The sequence below is a fragment of the Diadema antillarum genome, unplaced genomic scaffold (genome assembly GCF_040938485.1).
Source record: "Diadema antillarum isolate AM-2024a unplaced genomic scaffold, OU_Dant_1.0 scf00000018, whole genome shotgun sequence".
Taxonomy (NCBI): Eukaryota; Metazoa; Echinodermata; class Echinoidea; order Diadematoida; family Diadematidae; genus Diadema; species Diadema antillarum.
Genome location: NW_027270907.1, coordinates 84217 through 96740, shown reverse-complemented (window position 1 = coordinate 96740; position 12524 = coordinate 84217). Strand labels below are relative to the sequence as shown.

Here is a 12524-nt window from a genome sequence, read left to right as displayed (position 1 = left end):
GTTTTTTGAAGTACTGTAAAAATGATTAATATTGACTTCAAATGAAGAAAAAAAAATGCAAACTTTACTTTTATGTATGAGTGGTAGAGTAAATACTACTTGTTTGTGCAAGGACTAAAATGAAGAGCTAAAAAACACTTCAATTAGAGTTGAAAAGTAAAGGAAGAAACAAAATTCTCACGTGGAAGATTGAAGAGACTTTCAAGATGAGTTCAGCTATTTAATGACAAATGTACATCGGCAATGTCAGGCAACTGGTGTGTCATCAGACTTTGTATCATGCCTTCACAAAGGAAAATAAAAATTCTGTCGTAGAACATTTCCTATGAATGAATGCATTCGTATCAGCATGGTATATTTGAGAAAAACTTGGCAAAATCAGGTCGATATCAAGATTAAGCTATGACATTTAAAAGCTAGTATTAAAATCATGTCATGTTACAGTACATCGTTTTGTAGAACTGCTGTATGTAAAAGTGGTTCACAAGGCACAAGGAAGTTTTCATGAAAGTGAATAGAAACTTAAATTGTTTACTGTCATTGTGAGTGACAGCGCAGTATTTTAGACATTACTTGAAGAATGCCAAGGAGGTCGTGTTTTGTGTAATGACAAAGATAAATGGATGAATAAAGGGTAAACTTAGTGTCGTTTTGTATACACCATAGACTAGCATAGTGTTAAAGGCTTCACAGCGTTCAGTTGACGTAAGGTGAAGACCCTCTTGGTAGCTTTTGTGTCAATGTGTGTTAAATTGTTGTGACGAAAGAAAAACAAATGAAGGAAAAAATATAATGGCCCTTTTCTCTTTATTTGAGGTGGGGAAAATTGACTTGTAGTCTTGTATATGGAAGGATGAATGGTTGTTCCTGGGGTATGTGTGAATGCAAACTTCTTCTTCATAATTCCCCCACCCCCCCCCCCCCCCCACTTGAAAAGTGACCACTTTCGTATTTATCCCTGTCTGAAAGTGTGTCTCATGTACACAAAACACTTGGGCAATCCCGATGCCAGAGAAAAGGTTTCACCCCCAGCTTATTAAGGGGGGAATTCCAGATGATTTTCATAATTTCACATCATGTAGTACATAAATTGACAGCTCCGTGTATAGATTTGTGGAATTTATTGTGGTCCTTGAGCAGAGGAACCAATAATCCGTTAAAAACCCAAGTCAGATTATACTGAAAAAGGATGATGACATAGGAGGCTCACATATTACAGAAATGTAGCCATTTAATTCCATTACAGTGTCACTTGCTTATCAAGTTTACCTGTGTAGAATTTATGCGTACCTTCTTCTTTTGTTCTGTTTCCTTGAGCCCCAACTCAAGCATTCTTAGGGTGAGGCTGCCATGTCATTATCCTTGTTCATTGCAATTTGTTATAAATTTTGAATACATTCTCATTCCTCATCCCAATCACTATAAATTCTGAAACTCCGTACCCAGTATAACCAATTTACAAGCTGTTCATTTAAATGTAAAAGTCTGAAAATCATCCGGAGGTCTCCTTTAACCCACTGAGGACGAGTCCCGAGTGTACTCGGGCAAGTGTCTATGAGAAATATGTGTTGTAGCAAAATCAAACCGTCCTCAACGGGTTAAAGTTTTGATTATGTATGTACAATGCTCACTACTTTCTGATCCCCTTGTGTCGAGGGATGGCTTGGAGATGTGGCAGTTGTCAGTGACCCACAGATAATATATTAGTAACCATGCACTGCGGATTCGTGGGATCAATTTCACGCCTTTGTGGTGCCATTGTCACATGTTTCCTTAATTTCATGTCCTTGTTGGCGAGACTCCAGCCAGCCAGGAGACAAGCTTGCTAATTACACAACTGGACTTCCTACATTAAGAGAGATCCTTCCTGCCTGCTCAATGTGACCATAGATCATTTGAATTAATAAAGAACAGAAAGAGATAGATGGATAGAAAGATAGATAGATGGATGGATAAACAGATAGATTGATAAACTTGTTGGTAGATAGATAGATAGATAGATTGAATGATAGATTAAAGGGTGTGTACAGTTCTGGTCGAGGTGAGGATTTAGCCTTTAACTTTTTTCTAGATATTCAGAAACCACTCTATGAGATGTCAAAGAGCATGCAATTGTAAGGGGTATCAAAGGTTTATTTGATGAAAATCGATTTTGAAATGGCTGAGATATCCAAAAACAAGGTGAAACAAAGAGATCCTAATAAAAGGCTTGGCCTGTAGTCTTTTATTATTATCACTTTTTTTGATATCTCAGCCATTTGAAAACCAATTTTCATCACATAAATGTTGAATCCTTCTTGAAATTACATGCTCTTTCATATTTCATAAGAGGTTTCTCATTATCTCACTTAGGAATGTAAAAAACATGAATCCCCACCTCAACCAGTTACTGTACAGCCCCTTTAATTGGTAGATACATAAATGGATAGATGAATGTATAGCTAGATAGATAGATAGATAGATTGAATGATAGATTGATTGGTAGATAGATAGATAGATTGAGGAATGTATGAATGGATAGATAGGTAGATGAATAAATAAATATAAAGCCTATAGATATATAAATGTGTATATGTGTGTGTGTGTGTGTGTGTGTACTTCCTTTATGTTAGAATCACTTGCACGCGTGTTCAGTGCTGTAGGAATTGTCCCATACTGATCTAGTTAGGACAGAGATTAGTCCAGGATGGTAAAGTGTAATCTAACTGGGCAGGAATAAGTCGAGTGTTGCTGTTCTCCACAGGATGTGGCATTGAGTTTTCAGAGGAAGTGGAAGAGCGCCCTCTGTAGACCACTGATTCTTGGCTGGTGCACATGAATATGAAGTTTATCCAAGAGCTATCAATATAGATGAAATTGTATTGCTTCTATCCTAAGGAAAAGAAGGAGGGAAGAGTGGTTTTAGTTAGTGATAAAGATAGCAAAATTTGAAGCACAAATGTAAATTGAGTTTGTTATTTAAGTGTATCAGTTATCATTTCTTTACGTGAGTGTACACTGATTCCATCAGCCATATACAGCTGTACAGTGCTGATTTGTCTACTATGGTGTATATTGATTGATTTTGCATTTCATTCATGGCGTAATTAGCTTTTGATTTAATACTTCATGATGTGTTTTTGTGTTTCCTTTTGTTGTACTACAGGGGTTTCAGCAATACAGAGACACTGTGCCATGAATACAAATACTACTGTGAGACGTGTTGTAGCAAACAAGAAGCACAGAAAAGGTAAGAATAACAAAGTCTTGCCATCTTCCTTCATCTTTTTTCCTCTCCTTTTTGAGGCCTATATCCAAGTATTTTTATGTTGAATATGAATTGGTGATGGTAATGGAAAAGTCGTTAATAAAACAAAATGTATGTGTGTGTGTTTTATTTTTAATATGTCAAAATGATTAAATCTTGTAGAAAATGTGAATGACAAAGCTTAAAAGAATGTGAATGTTAGTGGGACAAGGGCTGAGAGAAACCCTGGTAGTGCTGGATTTGTCTAGGGAAAGAGGGAAATGATATTGAAAAGTAATGAAAGTGAAATTCTTTAAATCTACTTGGCAGGGTAGTGTGTGATACAGCTTGCTGCTACCCTCTGTACTCTATACCAATCTGGTCTGATATTTCCTCTCATATTACCTTCTGATAGTTCTGTATTAGAACTTCTCTGCCAGCATGCTGGACAGCAAACTGCTTTGCAAAATTTTTCTCAGGGAATTTTTTTTTTTTTTTTTTTGGGGGGGGGGGGGCAAAAATGATTTTTACTTTCTTGCCAAAAAGACAAACAAACACAGAGAAGATCTTGCCAAAAAGTTAGATATTGTGATTTTGTCATTTGCAGTTAATGTAACTGGCATAATTTTTATCTGATGTAAACTGTCATATGATTATCACATGGAAGTGAAGCTGTGCCTGTCTTCTTTTGGCAGTTTTCTCAAATATTGGTTTATCACAAAAAAAAGTGTAACTGGGAAAGTGTTACTCATAAACTTGTCTTTCACTTGACAGCATCAATAAGAATATTTGTCAGATTGGACTAATTTAGATACCAAGTGTACATGTCTTTTGTAGGGATGATTTTGATATTTATAATTGACACAATTTTCCAATGTTTATTGAAACACAGTATCTGTGACGCCACATTCGTCTGACTCTTGTGGTACGCCATCACAAAGGAATTATGTAACTCCTGTTAGCATAGCAAAGAACACAGATAGACATTCGCAAGTTATCCAGTTGGATTTAGCCTCATCTGAATCAGAAGCAAACGAAAAAAGCAAAACAAAGAAAAGAAAAATAAAGACAGGCAAGCAAACATACAAACAAATAAACCTCTTGGAAATCAGTAATGGACTGTGGGAACGATGTACACGATTGCACTAACTGACAGCATTCTTCGCCGTCTACTCTCCCCGTTTCAGGATGCAGGTGAAGAAGCTTCCACAGCTGCTGGCTCTTCACCTAAAGCGCTTCAAGTACATGGAGCAGTCACACAGATACACCAAGCTTTCCTACCGAGTCGTGTTTCCCCTCGAACTAAGACTAATGAACACGGTAAGTACAATATTTTGTACCTTGGGGAACTTGCGTGATGGTGCTGCCTCAACCATCCCAGATGAATTTGAGTTGAGTTTGGTTTGGTGGGTTCATTGAGTAGCTTGCTGTACAATTGACAATCGCTGATCCTAGTTTTGGAAGTCATTATCAATGTGTAGAGTAGTCCACGCACTATTTGAAACTCTACTTGAATTATTTCTCTTCAATTGTCAGAATAATACTAATTGTTCAGAAAACCAAACTGTTATGCAAGAACCTGTGACCGAGATAGTATTTGAAAAGATTTTAATAGTAATTCATAATTTGTCTGTGTGTGTTTGTGAGTGTACTGTTTTTGTTTTTTTTAATTTCTTTGTGTACAATATATTTGTTCTTGGAAAACATAGCATTATCATTATAACTGGCTGGTAACACACATCATAAGCTCTTGCTGAAATCAAAAGTTTCAAGACTCATTCAAATTACAAGTGTAGCCTGGCTGTCTGTTTTGTGTGTTGATAATGATACTTGAGAGAAATCAATCACAAAGTACCATTACTTAAAGGGATGGTATAGCTTTGGTTGAGGTGGGGCTTCAGATTTTGTGTTTGGGTGTGTGTTTTTTTTTTTTGTTGAGATAATGAGAAACTACTTTATGGAGTATGAAAGAGCATACAATTTTAAGAGGAATTCAAAGGTTACTTGATGAAAATCAGTTTTGAAATGGCTGAGATATCCAAAAACAAAGTGGTCCTTATATAGGACAACGACCAAAAACTATACCATCCCTTTAGATATGGTCTTTGAGCCCTGTGTGCCGTATCATATATTGAACCACGAACTGTGCAGTTTTAAGACAAGAAAATTCACTCCCACTACCACCCTCTTCCTGGTATAAGGTGTCCTCCAGGTTTTCCTTCTCACTCCCAAGTGTAAGCAAGGTGGTCCATTTCGTCATCTGGGAACTCGTTCAAGAGCTCCGAATCTGATCCTGCACACACAGTCTCATTTCGTGTCACTTAGCAAGACCGCAAAATGGAAGATTTATTCTGCTCTAGTTCTCCCAGGCTGTGATGTGATGTGAATGTGAGTGTGTGGAGGTATCACTTTTGCACTATTCCCTAGTGATCAAAGTGCCCTACAGTGCATTATTACCCTGGTCAATGAAATCTAACTCGCATCCAAATTGGGGAAGGGGGGCGGGGGGAGGCGGGATGGAGAGGGGCAAGGGGGCAGGGGCACTCCAGTTGGGGAGCCACTATATGCTGCTGTACACTAAATAGATCCAGCCACCATATGTTCAGCTGCCAGTTTGAGGGGCCAGTTGTTGTACACGTGGGCGAAGGGAAGCGTCATATATAATGTGTCATGCTCAAATGTCTCGCTAAATGGATAACGGCTGAAACTCTATAATGGTTGTCTGTAGCCAGAGGCCAGGATACCGTCCTTAAAAGAGCCATGTAAGGCATCCTCCTAGTGCAACATACACCGGGAGAGCTCTTACAAATCTAGCAGCATTGCTTGGAGGTGAAGGATGTAGAGTAATGCTTTTAACTTTCATTCTCTCCCCCAGAGTGATGACGCCGAGGCACCGGACAAGCTGTACGACCTGGTGTCTGTCGTAGTGCACTGTGGCAGGTAGGACACGATTACAAACTACCTAGTTTCCAACACAGCAAGCTCAATTGAGAATAGCGCCTCCTGCAATTGTACTTGATGTTTGTGCAGCTCAAGCGTTTGTACAAGTGTTTGTTGTAAAAACCAGAAACAAAATACATAAAGCCAGCGGCAGTCAGTGTGGTTAGATTAGAAGACTGTTTCGAGAGAAGCTTTCCCCCGGGTCCTACATTCGTAGAATGTTATTGATACTTGAAGCCTAAATGTCTCAAACTAGAGTGCGTGACAAACACTTAGCTGTACTTCTGTGTTTGGAGAAAATAGTGTATCATGTTTGTGCTGCATCATTCAAAAGGGCCAAGGGGCAATATAGTGCTGCATCATTCAAAAGGGCCAAGGGGCAAGGATGTATTTCCACTCAACATGGCAATTGCCCTTTTATTTATTTTTTTCTTCTTTTGCTTTAGATGCTTCAGAATCTGAAATGCATCAGCAGGGGTAAAAAGCTTTAGACATCTCTGTTTAGATCTGCACCAGATTTTATTTTAGTAGTCTTATGTTGTCTAGACTGGGACTGTTTTCCAGCAAATAGTGGAAGAGGCACTACAGCACATAAATAGAAACCCCAAGGGATATTGCAAAAGAAAACAACAAACAGACAAAAACTTGGCAAAACATTGTATGCATTGTGATAGCTTTGAGTCTAGACTACAATCAAGGTTAAATAAATGCTACGATTATTGTTATCATAGTCAGTGTTTGCAGAGTGAGATGTAATTCCTACCAGAACCAAAATTGATGTGGTAGATGATGAATATATAATTATCCTCCTTTTCTTTTCCCAACAGTGGTCCTAATAGGGGTCATTACATCACAATAGTCAAGAGCTTTGGGTTCTGGCTCCTCTTTGATGACGATATGGTGGAGGTGAGTTCAACTTTGCAGCATTAGTAGACATCTTTAGGAAAAGGTTGAATTGAAGGCATTATTCACCATTTGCAGATGAAACAGAATCCCATTTTTAGTGCTTCAAAATAGTTCTGAAATATGAGTTAGGGATAGAAACAACCAGTGTGAAAATATTAATTAGTATAATCAATGTTAAGTATTGTTAAATATACCAAATGTGAACAATAGTTATAATAAAACTGTTTCTAGACTAAACTGTCTACAGTTACGGTTTATTGAGAAAAATAGTGATATCTTCTTTCCATATTTTAGGCTTTATAGTGAAGTTTTATAAGGTGGGATGTTTTGTGATAGAATATAGCCTACACATATGCATCAAATGTAATATCTCGAACATTTTTTAAATCACTGCTCCCAATGGTAAACAGTACCTTTCCCTTCAAAGCCAAGGGCATGACCATTATGTGCAAAAGCAATATGATATTCTGAGAATGCGGTCATAAAGCAGGGTAAAGGGGAAACACTCTCATAGAGTATGTTCTCTCCCTTTGAGAAAAAAAAAACAGAGAAGAAGACCTGAAAAATTGAACTGTGATGGCAGAGCAACATAGATGCCCAACGTTACGTCCAACCACAGAGTTGTGAAGATTAACGAGGAACAAGTTTGTGCGTATTAGATGGCGAAGCGGACTGTTACATTACAAGTCCATTGTTCATCAGTGTCATAATCAGTTGTCTTCAGTTGATATAATAGTTCATTGACTCTACAAATGCCAATTTCTAACCACAGTCTACATGATAGATCAAGATGAATTTCAGAGTGGCAGCTTGGGACTGAGAAAAAGATAACCATGACACCCCCCCACCACCCCCATTGCAAAATACAAATACTTATAGTTGTATTTCTTGAGGTGGCGCATCATTGGTAGTTGGTGGCTGAGACTTACATAGCAAAAAGAAAATGGTAGACAAACACACAGAAAAGATGACTGTGATTTCACCTCAGCATGACTCTATACTTTTCCTGTGGATTTTAAGTGTTCAGGAATCCAACTCCTTTCGAGCAATGACTTTCTATGCATGGAGATGTATTCTTTTACATTCTTCCAGAACAGTTCGTCTACTCCATTATTCAAACTACATGAAGGGCAGAAAGTAGAATTTGTTTTGTTCTACCGTGCAAGAAGAAGATACCTTTTGTGGGAATGATATGCTTTAAATATTAGCAAGATGTTGGATATTTAATTTGCAGTAAATTGTCATTTTCTTTTGGGGGGAGGGATTTGTTAAAAGTAAAAATATAATGATATGCAGCAAATTGCTGTCATGTATTTATCGTGGCTTAACTGATATGTGTACATTTATCTCCACTTTTTGCACTTCTATATATTCTTACATATGTGTGTTTATAATTGTTTGTTTGCCCTACAACAGAAAATTGAGGTCTCCAGCATAGAAGAATTCTACGGACTTGCCACGGAGGTGCAAAAGAACTCAGATTCTGGTTACATTCTGTTCTACCAAGCGAGGGAGTTGTAGAGGAATTCTGACCAGACCGGCCTGTCATGTGATGGCATTCATTAGAACACAGACAATCGTCAAACAGACTTGTTCAGAATATCTCAGTCGTCGTCACCCTTCGGTTTGATATTCTTCGGCATGTCGTGGCATCGTCTGATCCTTCTTCTCGACATCCCGAGAGTCACTCATCATCAGCGGTCTCTTTCTGCAGTCTCGGTCACCGTCTCCCTGGGCTGCCGTTCTGTCAAATGTGCCATTGCCCAAATAGATGTCTGACATGCATCAGGATCACCAAACTAGTTACAAAAGAATCAAGTACAATGGACAACATATTGATGCTTCAGAGGTTACTCATTGACCCGTTCACAGTTTTTAGCACTGAAAACAAATTTCTTTCTCATTCTTGCGTTAGTTTGGAGAGCTATTTCACGGAATGGAGAAGTATTCATATGTGATCTTGTAATCCTCAGCTGATGCAATGCTCTCATCAATATTTTAAGAAGCGTTGAAATGTTCATATTGCACTATTACACTGCAAGTTTACTCAAAATTTTACAAAATACAGTGTAGTTATGGTGATGCAGACCGGACAAGCAATGAAGAATAGCCAAGAGGTCTCTCGATCTTGTTTGTTTGTTTGTAACGTGGCAAATAATTTCTACGCAGTGACCTCTCGCGTGGATCAAGAAGTGATACAAAGATGTGGAAATGCATTAATGAATCTAAGAATTCAAAAGACCCCTTTATGACTGCCCAGCATTTGACTACAACAGAGCTTAATGAAATTGTTGATAGTATTTCACTCCTTGTCGATCCTCCCTCAAAGTTCAGCAGGTAGTGCTGTCTCCCCCGTTAGAACGAAACTTGTTAGTACACTCAAGAAACCTCATACGCTGCACCCTTCTTCCTTTTGATCCCGTGCCAGTACTCACCCCTGGCCACTGTCTCTGCAGAAAGAAAGTTTGCAATATACGACATGCAGATGCATCCCTCGGCAAAACTTGTCCACAATGGTTCCAGTAATTCAGATATTGCAGGCTTGATGCGCCGGCCATATTGTTGTGCACGTGGCACTCGTATGCCTGTGGCGCGAAAGAGGTCTGAGCTGTTGAGACTAATACCTCGTTAACTTATGGAAATGACACATGACTGAGCAGGATGTGAGTTTTGTGTAGAGAGCACTTTGTACATGAGGTGTCAGGTTGTACAGAATCACTGTCTGACTAGTCTGTATATATAGACCCAACAGTGTTTTTTTTTTCCTTTTTTTTTCAGCCATTTTAGAGATTGGGGAGTTTAAAAAGAATGAGGTATCAAGAATATAAATATTGTACATATCTTGTAAATCACAGAACTATTTTGTAGTAAAATGCAAGAGAAATATAATGAAATAGAGTGAGAGGAGATCCACAAAAAGGTATTATTCATCTTGTTTTCTTTTCTCTTCTCTTTTATTGTCCAACTTGTGTCATGGTGGCAGAATGTTGTAGACACAAATTTGTACATCAGAGTAGGTTGCTATATATTTTCTCTGATTATGTTTATTCAGCAATGCATGCTATTTCTGTAGCATTACTTGAGCATATTATTTCAATTACAGAAAAAAAAACCCTCACACCAAATGATGAATATGCAACTAGAAAAGTCTAAAGGTAAAGATAGTGAATTACATAATATATGTTTTCTGTTTTGTCTGCTGTTTATAGTCACATAGTGGCAAAGACATTACAAAGAAAATGTGATTTGTTTGTTTTTGTTTGCAAGTGGCAGCATAGTGGTGATGAATGGGTATTTATTCAAACCAAAAAATATAAAAAGAAATTTGCTCTTTCTTTCTTTTCTCTTTTTCTTCTCTTCTTTTTATTGTTTTTATTTTAACATTACTGTGTGGTGTTGCACAGTCAGTGATGATGATGTATGTAATCTCTTTGAGCTCTTCAGGTATCCCCCAAGTAGATTAGAGAGAGAAAAACCTTGTCTTTTAGTGCAATCATAGTACAAGAATGCAGTAATGTGAGAGAGGGAGAGAAAGGACGAGCCAAGCAGAGAGGGCAAGACTCCAGTACAGTGTCACTTGTAGCATACAGGGAGTGCAGTAAAAGCGAATGTACAGCAGGCATTCTTTGATATGGGGATGAGGAATATGCGTGCCGCTTCAAGGATCTTTAGATTCTGTCTGATCATTCACCACAGAGCCATTACTTCATGGGATGATGCTAAACATTATTTTCACATACAGTCAAACCTGCCATAGCAGCCACCTGTCTGTAGTGGCCACCTCACATAGGCGGCCACTAAAAATCTCCCCCCCCCCCCAAGAAAAGCTATGTTAATGACCCTGTGTATAGTGGTCACCTGTCTATAACGACAACTTTTTTTTTTTGTCTCCCGTGGGTGGCAGCTATAGACAAGTTTGACTGTACTTTTACAATCGGATTTTAAACAACTGAAGCCATGCCAGGTCTATAGGAGCAAGCAGTTATTCTCCCTTGAATTGCAACGACCAGTTAACAAGTCAGAAGATTGGTACTTTAACCTTCATCTTACTGTCCAAATGTAAGGTATATGATGACCAGATAAATATGTTTTATCCCTCAATGTCTGTAGATGTATCAGAACAGTTTCCTCTACCTGTAATTTAACCATTTGTGCATTGCCGATGATACGTATGTACCTACTGCCTGTCTTTTATGGGCGGTGGTGGAGAGCAGTTAGTTGGGCATTTTATGAGGTGTTTGTGGCCACATGTGGGGTATTCTGACACGACATCACAAATTTAAGGCACTTGGTGTAGCTTGCCGATGTAATAGATGATGACATCTATACCCAAGGTGATGAATTTCCTCTGCATTATTGATGTCACACGGAGATCTAACATGAATTGTAAGAACATCATTTTGAGTTCTGCTGTATCTGCTGTTTCGTTTTCACATTTATGTGGTTCGTGACATTAATACAATAATAGATAATGTGTTTGTTTTAGTCACCAAATTCTGAAGGCATCTTTTATTCAAAGAAGTTTGTCTTTGGTCGAGTCAGCAAGTTTTCTAGGTAAGAAATGTTGCTCGTATTCAAGAGTTCATCTCGGTGCAAGTGGAATAATCCTGCAGACAATTACAACTGGGCATTGTATATTTTGTAGCGCTGACGGTAACAGAAGATGTCATCTCATTATCCAAGTGCAAGGTCTCTATTATACAAATAATGACTGCTATGAGGGGCACAGTTAAAATTATGGGCCCAAGGTGATGTGAAAACCGTAACCATACCCGAAGCGAAGCTGAGGGCATGGTTATGGTTTTCACATCACCGAGGGCCTACATAATTTTAACTGTGCCCCGAATATCAAGCAGTCATTATTTGTTTTATATACCGAAAATATAGATTCCGAAATATAGATACGGAAAATATAGATTCTAGTCTCTTTTACAGCACTCGTAATCAATGCTGATCGACAGCACGGCAGTCGTATCATTGGTGCGTACATCATGAGTGATCATCTATGTGTACATTGTACGGGGTTGCGACGTTGCGACTCAGTGTCTCCAAACCAATCCGCTAGTCTCTTTAACAGCACGCTGATCGAATGCGCGGTGGTCGTATCATTGGTGCGTACATATGAGCGATCTATGTGTACGGGGTCGCGACTGTCTCCAAACCTATTTACTAACTGTACCCGGGCCCCGGTCACAGTAACTTAAGAATAGGGCACAGCAATTTTCATGACTCCCCTTTTAACCAATCAGATGAGAGGATTCTAGAAATGAGGTATATAAAATATAAACACATGAAGCAGACAAGAAAAAAATAAACATTGGACTGTTGGTCTATGGAGATTCTGAAGATACTGGCTGTTAAAGTTTTCAAAGTGATATAAAGCATTAATGTACCATCTCTAGTACTATCTCTATTTCATGGACCATTTTCTTCAAGGTCTATGGATCTCTTT

General features: G+C 38.5%; 1 protein-coding gene across 2 annotated transcripts in view; it reads left to right on the top strand.

Annotated features, from left to right (window-relative positions):
- LOC139727505 (ubiquitin carboxyl-terminal hydrolase 12-like) overlaps positions 1 to 10873 on the top strand; it is a 28738-nt gene extending 17865 nt beyond the window's left edge. The window contains exons 7-11 of one of the 2 annotated variants that reach the window (XM_071638488.1): positions 3146 to 3229; positions 4414 to 4546; positions 6102 to 6166; positions 7006 to 7072; positions 8489 to 10873. In XM_071638488.1, the coding sequence (XP_071494589.1) occupies positions 3146 to 3229; positions 4414 to 4546; positions 6102 to 6166; positions 7006 to 7072; positions 8489 to 8593 (454 nt within the window). In that variant the 3' untranslated portion in view covers positions 8594 to 10873. Of the gene's footprint in view, positions 1 to 3145; positions 3230 to 4413; positions 4547 to 6101; positions 6167 to 6993; positions 7073 to 8488 lie in introns of both variants that reach the window. The other variant, XM_071638482.1, reaches the window with a different exon arrangement.
- Positions 10874 to 12524: the final 1651 nt, after the last annotated feature.